This window comes from Syngnathus floridae, chromosome 4, assembly GCF_059516105.1.
Source record: "Syngnathus floridae isolate MCC-2025c chromosome 4, RoL_Sflo_1.0, whole genome shotgun sequence".
Lineage (NCBI taxonomy): Eukaryota > Metazoa > Chordata > Actinopteri > Syngnathiformes > Syngnathidae > Syngnathus > Syngnathus floridae.
The window spans coordinates 21,096,568-21,110,132 of NC_142416.1; the positions used below are offsets into that span (position 1 = coordinate 21,096,568).

Sequence of the window (13,565 nt, forward strand, 5' to 3'; positions counted from 1 at the left end):
AAATGAAGCTCATTCTGTCAACGTCTTTGTCCTCCAACAAGACCTCATCAGATTGAATTGGCAGCTGAGGGTGACAGTGCAACATGTGCAGCGTGCGCACACACACACACACACACGCACGCACACACGCACACACACACACACACACACACACACACACACACACACACACACACACGCAGAGCGAGAGAGGTGTCCCTAACAGGATTTGGGGACTGCTGCCCCCCAGCTGGAAGTCAGATGGGGAGGGCTGGGTGGCCTTCGTCCAGGGACGGAGGTAAGTAAGTAAGTGGCCCTTTATTTATCATGAAATGACTTTTTTAATCCAAATGCTCTTTTTTCTCCAAAGACTCATATAAACGTGATATTTTTTATACTCTAAGAAAAATAAAGAGACTTTTCTAAACAAATCTTTCCAACAAATGTTTTGAAAAATGGAACTTGAAAAATGTTCTCTTCAAAAATAATTGTCAGATTCTGACTTTGTGCAACATGTGTTATTGCACATACACACAGCTAACAGGATATGGGGAATGGTAGCCATTTGCTGGAGGCGAGACAGGGAGGGGCGGCCGTCCGTCATCCAGGGAGCGTCACACAAGTTGCCGGTGACGCCAGTGCAGGAAGGCTTCAAAAAAAAAAAAAAAAAATCATCAAGGGTCTCAGCAGGGGGCCTTGGGGTACGCCCGCCCAACGGGCGCCGCTCTCCGTCATCCGAGCTCTCCTTATGCTCCATATTTCCACCCAGCCAGGGTCCGGCCCGACGAGCCCCCTTTGATGCGCTGCGTGATGATGTCATCGCGAGGGAGGGGAGCGAGGCACGATCAAAGGCGAGGAAAGGGGTGGGATGAAGATGCGGAGGAAGAGGAGGAGGAGAGGCACATCCAAGACAACAACGGGACAAAGATGGCGACGGCGTCCGCTGGCCGGCCGGCGGGACGTCCCTCGAAAACCTCCACCCGTGTCGGCACCCCCGTCGCTCCGCCTCGGGATGACTGGCGGAAGGAAGGAAGGAAGGAAGCGTGCGGCGGCGGCGGAAGGCCGAGCGCCGCCGCCGCCGCCGTCGGCCTGGCACGGTAAGCCTCTCCGCCGTCGTCCGATCTCCGCCATCGCCTGTGCTCATATTTTTCCCGTCCATTTTCTATTCTTTTTTTTGGCCCTCTTTCATCGGGGTCCACTAATATAGGCCTCTCTTTGCCATCAAAGGCACCACATCAATTGCCTTGACTCCCAAGTGTATGCGCAAGAGCCTTGAAGGAGAGACAAGGGGGAGAGAGAGAGAGTGAGGGAGAGAGCCAGCGAGCAGGGAAAAAAAGACAGACCAACCAAGCAACCAAGCAACCAACCAACGCCATGTTAGCAAAGATCAAGGCTCGCTTTCACGCCGCCTTTGCCTTTGGTCGGCGGCCGACGTGGCTTTCCCATCCCGTCCCAACTGTTTTGTCGGGGGGAGCCTTTCCTGGACGCGTGATGACAATGCGGCCAACAATATTTGAATAAGCAGCAGGAGGGCGGCCGGCTAATCCGGTGTGGCTAATCCAGCATTGGCGAGGGCCATCCCGGCCGTATTCAGCCGCGTCACAATGCGCGTCAGCGGGACGCCGTGGCGGATTTACACGGCCGGGAAAGGCCGACAGACGCGGCGAGCCGGCGGCCTCGCCGGCGCCGCTTTCTTACGTTTGCTGGCCGATAGCGCCCGCTAGCGAGCCGTGACGGCCCCTTTGGCGCTCCCGTGTCACACTCCTCTAGCATGGCAGCGCTCCAGCCCAAACGCGTCTCCAATCAGACAACGCGCACGGATCGAGCCGCTTGGCTCGCCCTGAAGTCGACATTCTCGCGTCATCGATTTTGTTGAATTCATTTGATGCCGGCCGGCCATTGTCATTCGGAACGCCGACCTGGCATTTGTGGAAATGGGCTTGAAGAATTTGCGAGTTGACGTAAGCAACGTGGCGGCTGCGTACGGTTTCCGAGAACGCCAATGTGGGAGGGAGGGAGGGTGGAAGAGATAAGCTGGTTTCTGACAGGCCCTCCTCCGTACAGATGCCCAAATCTGCAGTGGCAGCTGGAACAAAGGACCCCCCTCCGTCCCCCTCCATCCCCATCCCTCCCCCTTGTCCGTCTCCGGACAAAACGCGGCCGTCTCCTCACTTTGGTGTCTCGCTGGCTGCTTTGTATCTTCATTGGAAGTGGCAGTCGCGCTCGCATGCTTGTCAGCGGTCAACGAGTGACGGCTTTGCCCGAGCGAGCGACAGTGTGCCGCCCGCCGTCAGGCCGTCTGCTTGGACCCCTGGGATTGTTTTCCCCGAGGGATCCCAAAACCGCCGCGTATTGACTCGCATACTTTGAGATGCCCTCTGGGAAGTTTAGGGTAGGAAGAAAAAAAGCGCCGCCAAGTGGTCAGTGTACAAGGGCTCTTGTGCTAGCACATACGCGACTTGAGGCCATGCGTGCGTGCGTGCGTGCGTGCGTGCGTGCGTCGGGGGTGCTGCACTTTGACACTGCTGTAAATATTCATGTTGTTGTGTTCTCAAGGTAGAGCAACTGATGCCGGGTGTATTAAAGCCCCCCGGTGCGATGACCTTTCTTCAGCCCAGAGCTCAGACGGCACGCACGCACGCACACACGCACGCACACACGCACACACGCACACACACACACACACACACGGCGGAGGCTCATTATAGATTCATAAGTAGCAACGTGCCCCCAATGCTTCCTCACCAAGACACCATAAAGGTCAAGTTCAGCCTTCTCAGTATTCCATCTTTGTCTCTCTCTCTCTCTCTCTCCTCATCTCCGCGGGCAACTGCCGCAAACAATAACAACGCCACTAGTGTGTGTGTGTGTGTGTGTGTGTGCGTGCGTCAGAGTGATGTGCATAGACTTCCATAACGAAGCTTGGTGCTAGCCGCCCGCCAAGGGCTGCCAATCAAGCCAAGCAAGCCTTCTGATATGGAGAAGCACTTTTGATTTGAGAGCCCATTGTGGTGTGGTGTGGTGTGGTGTGGCGTGGCATGGCGTGGCGTGGCGTGGCGGATGTCAGAAAGCAGCCTCCGCCTAGACCAAGCCGTCCAACGTCTTATGAAGTGACATGGTCCGTAGCATTGGCGTCTTTAGTGCCCACCAATGGGCTGAGCGCTTGGGCTTAACTGGCGCTCGACACGTGTTTGTATCTACTATAGGTGTGTACGCTTGTTTGTCAAAGGCTGCGCTCCATCGGCACGAGACAGCAGCAGCAGCAGCAGCCAGGCCCGGTGGACCTGTGCAAGTGTGTGGACCCCACCTGATGCTCCGTGGTGAGCCATTCCGTTCAAATCTTTAATTGGACTGTCCTCATTGAAGCGTGCCAGTGCATTGGGGTCTAACGTCTCTCAGGCTCTCACTCGCGCTCTCTCTCGCACTCTCTCCCTTTGTCTCTCTCTCTCCCCCTCCCTCCCTCCCTCCATCCCTCCCTCCCTCTCTCTCTCTCGCTCTTCTGATGAAGGCCGGGCGGGATGGCACTCTGCCCGTCCGACTGAATGACTGACGGCCGCAATGAGACTGGCGGGCGGCGTGATGCGGCGCGCCGGCTCCCGGCGGAAGCGGACGGGATCCCCTCTCAACTGACGGCTGGCAGAGCAGGGCAGGGCAGGGCAGGGCAGGGCAGGGCAGGGCAGGTTCGACACTACAGGTGAGAAGACTTTTTTTCCTTTTCGTCGAAAGGTGCACGGATGGATTAGCAGCTCTTGAACTCGCTGTCGGGGTTGCGGGGTGACCGTGTTGACCGACCGGAGCGTTGTCGGCGAGTAGCCCAACATACAGAACCGCAACGTGTCCGTCCGTCCGACCGACCGACCGACATTTTACCGCTTCATCGACCATCGTTTTTTACCTTTTGTCACTTAGGCCCAGGTGCTATTATTATTAGCAGCATAGGCTTCTGTATTTATCAATAGTTGACCCCCCCCAAATTAGAAGACATGTGGCTCCTGCATGAAGTCATGAAATTGAGCATAAACAGACATATGTTCAGATGGAAAATATACAAAATAAAAGATAGCAAATGCAACGTTAACATTGAAAATATGATATCATTTACTGCTTTTATTGAGGTACATTCACCTAAAATGGTTTCAATTTGAAAACAAATATGACTTAAATCAATGAAATAAATCCCAAAATCGTTTTTGAACGATCAGAAATCAGAAAAAAAAGACAAATAGCATCCCTGGCAATGAAAGAAGCTTTAAGTCGTGCTTAAGTCCAATTGTCAAGTACGAACTAACAAATACCGACACGAGAAATGTTCCGTTCTCCACGTCGCAATTCGACGGATGGCCACTTTGGCGTGCGCGTGCACTTTGGCGCACAAGCACGCGCGCGTCTCTCTCTCTCTCTCTCTCTCTCTCTCTCTCTCTCCCTCTCTCGCTCGCTCTCTCTCGCTCGCTCGCTCGCTCATCATTGCTTGCCGTGGAGTCTTTCGGCCACCATGGGGAGTTTAAGTTGAAGGGGAGGGAGGGGTCCAAAGACGTCGGCTTCATTTCTTGTTTCTTTTCCCCCAACATTGACGCCAATGAAGTCTTCCTTATGCCGCCTTGCGGAGCACGCACTCGGTGGCAGTCTCCCCAATGCGGTACGACACGGGGAACAGCCTCTCAGAGACGGTAAGACTTTTTCTGTGCTCGCGCGCGCGCGCGCGTGTGTGAAGCAGAAAAACACCGTGTGTGTGTGCGTGCGTGGAGGGCGGGGGGGGGGGTCTCTCTGAGCTCATGCTAACTAGCATGCTAAAGTAGCTAACGAGCCAGCAGCTCGAGTGGAAAACGTGCTGCTCCGCTCTTTTTTTTTGTTGTTTTGTTTCTTGTTCATGTCGCGGGCCACTTTGGGCACTTTTGGGAACCTTTATTGTTTTTCTCTTCAATTAGAATGAGAGGCCGTGCAAGTGGCGGAGGAGGGGGTGTTTGCTTTTTGATTCAGGCCGTTTTATGTAGTTTTGGAGTTTGTTGCTGTGCTCCCCCCACACCACACCACACTACACCGCACCGCAGCACAGCACAGCACAGCACAGCATAGCACAGTACAGCACCCCATCGCCAGGCCGGGCCGGGCCATCCCATCCAATCCTCCATCCATTCCTCCATCCATTCCTCCCTCCCTCCGTCCGTCCGTCCGTCCGTCCCCCAGGCCGCACAGCGAGCGCCCCTCTCGCCAGGCCCAAGATGAATGAGCTTGTCACTTCAAAGGCAGGCTTGGCACACTGTTGGTGGGCACGGCTTCAAGGCTAGTTAGCCACCTAGCACTAGCTTGTTAGCACCTTCGCCTAACTTAGTCGCTCGCAGCGTCTTAGAGTTGCTATCAACGCGGCTCCCTCGAAAAGTGGACTTTTGCTGACTTTTGTGTCTTTGACGCGGCATATTCGAACGTTAATCGGCGGCAGCAAACTTTTGCTAACTGTCACCACCGAATAGAATGCGAGATCGTGCTGGCTGTTGTTTGTTTAGCAAGGCTAGCAGCATTCCGGCTATTCTTGTATGCATTGTGCCATGTTGTGTTTGTTTCACACGGCACGGTAGCCGGCTGCTTGCTTGCCTGCTTGCCCGCTTGCCCGCTTGCCCGCTTGCCTGCTTGCCTGCTTGCCTGCACGGTCTTCAGAGCCTTCCTCATGAACATATGCACTTTAAAATGCACAGACTCGGCAGCTTGTTTCCAGCGTCCTCGCTTTCAGACGTATATTTTTACGATTGACAATTTACAAGACTCCAGCGCGCTCTAAGGAGGATTCCGAGTGTCACTTTCCCCAAGACAAAAAGGAAGAAAGTTACAACCAGTCCGGTGTTAAACATCTTAATGTACAGTCAATTGGAATGGAGATCTTGGGTGACTTTTTTTCTTCCCCTCACAATTTTTACAGTTGTCCCAAGTTAACTTTCTGTCATTTGTAGGGGTGTAACACGAGACGATTTGCTCCGGTTTCCGATACGATATATCGCGGTGGTAAAAGCTGATTTGACACGTGTCTCGAGTTGTCTCAGAGTGAAACGATTCATTTGATTAAGTCAAATAAACATTGTTCTGGTTTACTTACAAGCCTTGTTGTTATCCTATGCTCCAAAGTTGGTTAAGGGGAACGCAAGCTTGCCAGAAACTCAAAGCGACAACCCGCCGTCACGATGCACTTATTACGGCGTGGTTTCAAGTCAAGTCAAGTCAAGTTTATTTGTATTTGTTTCGTCTGGCTCCCAAACGTGCATCGGAGAAAAACCTACGAGGGAGCAAACGCTTTCTACGTCGTTAGAATGCATGGGGAAGGAATAAAGATGGCACTCTTCTGAGGCATTTGAGTTCAAGTACTTGATAAAAGTCATGACATTAGCGTGGGAAATCTGAGCCGCAAGAGGATTGTTACCAACGACGTAAGAATAGCTATCCAATTTGCCAAGCGCTCGCGGGCGGGCCCACGGCAAGGCCATAAGAATAGATGGGACGAACCGATTCCCTTTGTGACACCGACCGCTATTCTCGTCTCTCTTTTTGCAGGGTGAATCGTTTGTCCGCAAAATCATCGCTGCCGGGGCGAGTGTGACCTCTGCCGCCGTGCGCAACCGCAGACATGAGCGTCGTCAGGGACTTGCACGGGATCGGCTTCAGAGGAGGCGGGGTGCTGGCCCATTTCACGGAGGATGCGCCGCGGCCGCCGGTCCCCGGCGAGGAGGGCTCCGACGTGGAGGCGCCGGCCCAGTCGGCGGCCGCCCGTCCCGGCGCGCCGGTGGCCCAAACGCCCGGCTTCCCTCTCCCGCCGTCGGCCAAGACGGCCGAGTCGTCCTCGGCGACGCCCCGCCGGCCCGACCTGGACCTGGGCTACGAACCGGAGGGCTCGGCCTCGCCCACGCCGCCCTACCTGAAGTGGGCCGAGTCGCTGCACTCGCTGCTGGACGACCAGGAAGGCATCCAGCTCTTCCGCAACTTTCTGTGCCAGGAAAGCTGCGCCGACCTGCTGGACTTCTGGTTCGCCTGCTCCGGGTTCCGCAAGACCAGCCCGGAGAAGCGGGCCAAGCTGGCCAAGGCCATCTACAGGAAGTACATTGTGGACGGCGCCGCCATCGTCTCCCGGCAGATCAAGCCGGCCACCAAGAGCTTCATTCGAGACTGCGTGGGGAAGCCGCATCCCGACCCCGCCATGTTTGAACAGGCACGTTTTCCCGGTCGGCGCGATTGCATAGTTGACAGGGCGCGATGGTCTTGCTGCTGTCCGTTGTCAGTGAGTCGTGGCCCATTTGACGCTTTTGTTTATTTGCACGTCAGCCTTCCTTTTCTCCCCGCTGTCGTGGCCCATTTGACGCGTTTGTTTATTTGCACGTCGGCCTTCCTTTTCTCCCCGCTTTGCATCGGACGACCACTCGCCAATGTTTACGTGCGACTCCCTCCGTTGTCCGTCTCGCGCGGCAGGCCCAGACGGAGATCCAGGCCGCCATGGAAGAGAACACCTACCCTCTGTTCCTCAAGTCGGACCTGTACTTGGAGTACACGCGCACGGGCGGCGAGAGCCCCAAGCTCAACCCCGGCGAGCGGAGCCCGTCGTCCGAGCCCGCCAAGCCCGCGCCGGGCTGCCTGCCCACGCTGGCGGAAGACGAGGAGTGGAGGTGAGCACCTTCTCCGGGCACCTGCTTTGAACCTAAAGGAAAATGGTCACCAAAAATGTGACTCGTTCAAGATGCGGGCAGAGGGAAGCGGAGCGAGACAAAGACCAGTGCGGGGGGGACACGCCGGCGGGAAGGCTGACCCACAGCCTGCTCATGCAGAGCGCTCCGCACAGGACCTCCACCGCCAGGCGGCGGCAAGACACCAGCGAGTACAGGTGGGTGTCCGAAGCGGAGTGAGCCCAACGAAGGCTGCGCTCGCTCGCTCGGCAGCGCTCGGCCGGCCGTCTTTTTTTGCTTGAACTGATCGGCTTCTCGCTCATTCGGGTGTTTTTCTCTTTTGCAGACCCTGGAGAGAGCCGGTGAACCCGTACTACGCCAACATGGGTTACGCCCGCGCCCCCGCCACCAGCGCCAACGACAGCGAGCAGCAGAGCATGTCGAGTGATGCCGACACCATGTCGCTGACCGACAGCAGCGTGTAAGTCGGTTAGGGTTAGGGTTCGGGCCAGCTTCCCGTCGCCACCCGTGTTGAGTTGCCTTGCCCCCTTTCTCTCTCTCTCTCTCTCTCTCTCTCTCTCGTGCGCGCAGAGATGGCGTTCCACCGTACCGATATCGCAAGCAGCATCGCAAGGAGATGCATGAAAGTGCCAAAGCTAACGGACGCGTGCCCCTACCTCATATACCCGTGAGTAGATGCTCTCAAATAACATCATATCCAAAGGAGAGAAAAGACGGCAAATGTGTGCAATTGTGCGTGCCGCACAGCGCACGTATCGCATGCCAAAGGACATCCACGTCGAGCCCGAAAGGTTTGCGGCCGAGCTCATCCGGAGGCTGGACATGGTTCTCCGGGAGCGGGAGGCCGAGGAGCGACTGGAAGAGAGGCTGAAGCGAGTGCGACTGGTGAGCGTGCGCTAACGAGGGCGCCGTCGGTCCAGCCCCTCGCCATTGCTAACCGACGTCAACACGCACAGGAAGAAGAAGGCGACGACGCCGACGTCGGCACCTCCGTGCCGTCGTCGCACGGCATTTTGCTCCCGCTCCCTTCGTCCTTCCCGCCCCTCTACGGCGCCCACTACTCTGAGAACGCGGCGGCGGCGTCTGTCGCCGCCTACGGCGGCCTGGCCTCCATGGGGGACGCGCACGACGACGACGACCCCGAGTCCATCTTGGACGAGCACGTGCAGCGGGTCATGAAGACGCCGGGCTGCCAGTCGCCCGGCGCCACCAACGCGGCCTCGGGAGGGGGAGGCCGACACACGCCGCCCAAATCGTCACGGTCGCCCGACGGGGGCATCGGCCCGCCGCACCGGGTGGGGGGGCACGGGCTGCCTGCCGCCGGGGTCAAAGGTGAGCGGCTGCAGGCTCAAACCGAGCAGAAGCCTTTCTCCCATCAAGAGATACAATTGCTTTTTGCACCGGTCCGTATAAGTGAACTGTCGCTGGACCCGCTTGCTAATCATTGCAAGTCGTTTCTTTGGTTTGATTGTCACATAATGTACTAAAAAGCCGCCACCGTTCTGGCTCGGTGTCAGGTGCGCATCATCACAAGCAGCTGTACCATCACCGAGCACGAGAAGGCCCGGAAGAGGCAGCGGGCCCCCGGTCGCAGCCCAACTTCCCTTGGACCGGCGAGCCGGCCCTCCAGTACGCCACCCGCAGCCGCAACTACGCCGACGGCGCCGGAGCCAGCACCCTGGACGCAATGGGCAACAAGTAAGAGCCCCGTCCGTGCGGGACGTCCCGTCCGTGCGGGCCGTCCCGTCCGCACGGCCCTCGCGTCTTTCCGCCCTCGACCGACCGGCCGACCGACCGACCGGGCTCGCTGCGTCTTGTTTTGCAGCAGTAAAGGAAGCACCCTGTCGAGGCGAGGCAAGAAGCCGTCGGACGCCTCGGGCAAAGTCGACGACGGCCGCGGGATGGACGCGCAGGTGCCGCTGGAGGATCTGGAGAGGAACCAGAAGATCCTCCAGTGGATGATGGAGGGCGACAGGCAGAGAAAAAGCTCCCACGGGTGAGCCCCGCCCCGCCCCGCCCCGCAAACATGACAACACAAATCCAGGTGCGCAGTGGATCCCCAAAAGGAGAAAGTAGAGGCCAAGAGCTTTGCTGTCACAGGAAAGTTGGAGAGATATGCTAGAAGGGGTTTTGCATTGCTCAAACAAAAATCAAACAAGTCTAAGACAATTGGATTTGTGCTTGCTCCTGAATGATTGCTAGTACATAGCAAAAACATGTCAAACACTGATCACACAAATCAAAAAGTAATGCAAACGCCGCCCCGAGATGGGAAAGATTGCTTTGGTTGACTCCGTCCTGAACTGACCGACCGACCGAGCGACCGATGAGATGAGATGAGATGAGATGAGCTGATGGTCTGCGCCTCTTTGCAGCGGCAGCGCCGGCAGCTCCCGGCGGACGGGGGGCAGCAGCGAGTCGCCGCGCCCCGCCTCGGTGGAGCGCCCCGGGGCCGTCCACCCCTGGGTGTCGGCCCAGCTGCGCAACAACCCCTCTTCGCCCTCGGCGGCCCAGGCGCAGCCCTCGCACCCCTTCGTCCAGGACCCCGCCATGCCGCCCAACTCGGCGCCCAACCCGCTCACGCAGCTGGAGGAGGCCCGGCGGCGACTGGAGGAGGAGAGGCGGAGGGCGGCCATGCAGCAAGCCAAGCTCAGGTGGGCCTCCAGGTGTGTGCGGGCGCGCATGGGGTATGCGGCGGCTGACGCACCTTTCCACCCACCGCAGCAGGCACAAGTCTGGCAAGCGGCAAGTGTGCGACAACATGACGGTGGCCTACTACTTCTGCGGAGAGCCCATCCCGTACCGGACCTCCGTCAAGGGCCGGGTGGTGACCTTGGGCCAGTTCAAGGAGCTGCTCACCAAAAAGGGCCACTACAGGTGAGGTGGAACGAGGGGCAACTCCAATGTTCGTTACGGATGCCTTTCCTAAATTGCGACGCTCATGTGGTATGAATGACAAGTTCTTTTGGAACGTGAATCTCTCCATTTTTTTTTTCTTTAACAGAGGAATATCTCTTAAATTTGCCTCAAAGAGCCACTTCTAGTAAATGTCATTGTTCTCACGAGAACATTTTCTTACTGTTTTTCCTCGTATGTCGCTTCAAAAAAATTCCGGGAGACATTGTTATCAAATGAGATGATTTTCCATCAAAAACGGTGCCACCAATCATCAAAGTACACTGGACAAAAGTTGTCTTTGTGCTTTGGGTGTCTCTGCGAACGTACGTCCGTCCGTCCGTCCGTCTCAAGACTCTGTCGCTGGCTGAAAATGAAGTCGCGTTGAATTTTCCTCTAGGTTTTACTTCAAGAAGGTGAGCGACGAGTTCGATTGCGGCGTGGTGTTTGAGGAGGTCCGCGACGAAGAAGCCATCCTGCCCATCTTCGAGGAGAAGATCATCGGCAAGGTGGAGAAGGTGGACTGAAAAGTCGGGCGGGAAAATACCACGGCAGGTGAAGCGGCATGTGGAGATGGAAGGGATGGACAAAGTGAAGTTTTGTCACCTTTGTCTAAAATGGCCGCCGCCCCGGACAAATTGGCAGCGGATGATGTCATCTCACGGACCGTCACTAACCATGCTGCTACTTCAACACGGAAATACCTTCGACCCTTGAACCTGCAGCTCGATTCTCGGCGGAACCGAGGGAAGGACGTACGCAAGTCATGCGGGACGTCGCCTGGCCGGCCGGCGGGCGGGTGGGCGGGCGGCCGGGCAAGTTCTCCACACAACCAAAGCTACGTTTTTTGTTGTTTTTTTTTGCATTGTGTTCAAATTGATCTATGAATTGTGTATGTACAAGGTATGGTACTATTCGTGCAGCCTAGTTCGGACATATCTCCTTGCGTTAATGCCCCCCCTTCTCCGTTTCTACCTAATTGCGTTGTTTTCTGCCACCTCTGGCCTGATTTTGTCCGACTTTGTCCAATCCAGCCAAAGAACGCAATGCTGCCCAGGTCCTGTTAACCGCCAGGGAGTGGGAAAGATCAGTGTCGCTCGCAGGATGTTACCCCCACTGTCTTCATTTGACTATTCGCATTTTGGGACTCCAGTGCAAATTGTCGTCTCTTAATTAGGGATGGGCGAGTATCGACAGCGGCCATCGTTTCGCCGCCGATACCGGTTCAATTGGTACTGGCCGCGTTGGCCGATACCGCTATCCGCAGCCCTACCTATTGTAGCAACTAGGAATTGGAAGACTAGAAAGCTGCCAATCATTTCTTGTCATTTTAAGGAACTTGCAACACTTGGGTATAAAACATTTTACATAGCAAACGTTTTCATGGTATTGGGGACTACTCAAGAACCGAGTATTTGTACTGGTTTCGGTCTGGGGGGACTGTTCCACACAACTGCATCAAAACATTTTCTAGGGTGATTTTTATTATTTTTTTTTACTTATTATTATTATTGCACGGGTGTACTATACCCAAGTGTGCATCACTCCAGAGTAGATTGGGGGGGGAATGTATTTGACAAAAACTGAAACCAGAAACAGTAGAGCTCCGACTCTCATCCGAAATGATCTGATCGCCTTGACGGCAGCAAACGAGTTGCGGTGGGTTCGAAACGTCCTCCTCTAACGGCAGAAAAGATTTTCTTTTTAGTTTAAAATAACTCATTCGAATCCCGCATGGAATTGCGGCCAAAGGTCGCATCCTGGTCGGCTCGTGTGCCTTTTCGTGCTGTGAATAGTAGTAACAAGGCGGATGCCGATAGCTAATTTGGGTTTGATTCCGAGCTCCAGTTTTGCAAGTCGCAGGACCTCTGAAAAAAGTGCCACGAATAGTCCAAAAACATGGTACATGCTTTCAAGATATGTTATGCCTACGAGCTACGCTTAAGACAAGCATGCGCATCCAAATTTCTTCATGGAAAAAAAATGATTTTGGACAAACCGCTGTTTAAGATCTTATTCGACTCAATGTTGAGAAATGTCCAATTCAAATCATGTACAGTATGTTCCACATTTTTTGTAAGTGAATGAAATGTATTGTCATTGCAAATTTTCTATAGACACGCTTTCAAAACATTGCATGCCTACTTTTAAACGTGTAGGAAGAAAAATTGGATGCCATTTCACAGACAGCAACTATATTTGCTATATTACCTTGAGTCAGATGAAAAGTGCAGATCGCAGGTAGACTATTTCCTTTGTTTTGTTTTATTTAACTAAGATTTCAAAAATAGTTCCAATTTGGGCCCCCGCAAAAAAATTGGATCTATTGGTCCAGCGATGTAAAGTTACCCGTCATTGAAGGCAGCAAATTTGTTCGAATGTAAAACCGAATTTGGGAAGTTGAATGTATTATTATTATTATGATGATTATTTCATCGACTGTGTGCGTGTCATGGTTAGCATTTTTTTTAAAAAAAAGTACATTCGAATGTGTGGACCTCTGGAGAAAGTCGGCGTCCCAAACTGACGTCAACTTACGCCTTTATAAATTTTTAAAAATGATTTGTTTATGAAAAAATAATTTGAATACTAAGCATGTTCTGTACTTGTAACTGCCTCGCTAGTGGATTTTTTTTTAACACTAGCTAACATCTCGTCCTTGTTTCTGAAAAACAGTGCCTTTTTATTCTATCTTTATTTTTGTTGATAGAGAAAAACTATTATTTTCCCACTGCTTAATTAGTTTGGCTTCAAATGTGCCCAGCTCACTTGTCGCTATCATCCGGTTTTCTGTAAATATGTACATTATCATTTCATACACGCGCCACCGCAAGATGTCACTGTGCCGGTTCCACTTGTACATTTCTTTTCAAAAAAGGTACTTGCTAAATAAAGATGTTGGCTAAATGGTAGTCTTGCTACATCGTCATAAGTGTCTCTGGATGAACAAACAGGTAAGAGGTTGTGCTAAAGTAGTGAGCCAATTTCATCAACGGATGGCGGGGATACCCCGGGCGTCGCTCTCAAAAGACC

The 13,565-nt window shown here is 54.2% G+C and overlaps 1 protein-coding gene across 4 annotated transcripts; it reads left to right on the forward strand.

Moving 5' to 3' along the window:
* Positions 1-3,661: 3,661 nt before the first annotated feature.
* LOC148399966 (axin-1-like) lies at positions 3,662-13,444 on the forward strand. Of its 4 annotated transcripts, none has more exons than XM_088373225.1 (13): positions 3,662-4,646; positions 6,517-7,168; positions 7,426-7,619; positions 7,691-7,834; positions 7,963-8,097; positions 8,208-8,304; positions 8,385-8,522; positions 8,594-8,969; positions 9,155-9,335; positions 9,463-9,633; positions 10,013-10,291; positions 10,365-10,514; positions 10,933-13,444. In XM_088373225.1, exons 2-13 carry the CDS (start codon positions 6,590-6,592, stop codon positions 11,057-11,059), a joined length of 2,571 nt encoding a protein of 856 aa, XP_088229351.1. In that variant the 5' UTR covers positions 3,662-4,646; positions 6,517-6,589; the 3' UTR covers positions 11,060-13,444. The 4 variants fall into 4 exon arrangements, with proteins under 4 accessions (XP_088229351.1, XP_088229349.1, XP_088229347.1 ...); XM_088373223.1 differs by having other exon boundaries at positions 9,466-9,633; positions 10,362-10,514; XM_088373221.1 differs by having other exon boundaries at positions 3,664-4,646; positions 10,362-10,514.
* Positions 13,445-13,565: the final 121 nt, after the last annotated feature.

What these genes read in the sequence shown, in the direction of transcription:
- LOC148399966 (XM_088373221.1), top strand. Translation starts at nt 6,590, where the DNA reads ATGAGCGTCGTCAGGGACTTGCACGGGATCGGCTTCAGAGGAGGCGGG. An exon ending in TGCCCCTACCTCATATACCC is followed by an intron (nt 8,305 to 8,384) that starts GTGAGTAGATGC and finishes CGTGCCGCACAG; the next exon opens with CGCACGTATCGCATGCCAAA. An exon ending in ACCAAAAAGGGCCACTACAG is followed by an intron (nt 10,515 to 10,932) that starts GTGAGGTGGAAC and finishes ATTTTCCTCTAG; the next exon opens with GTTTTACTTCAAGAAGGTGA.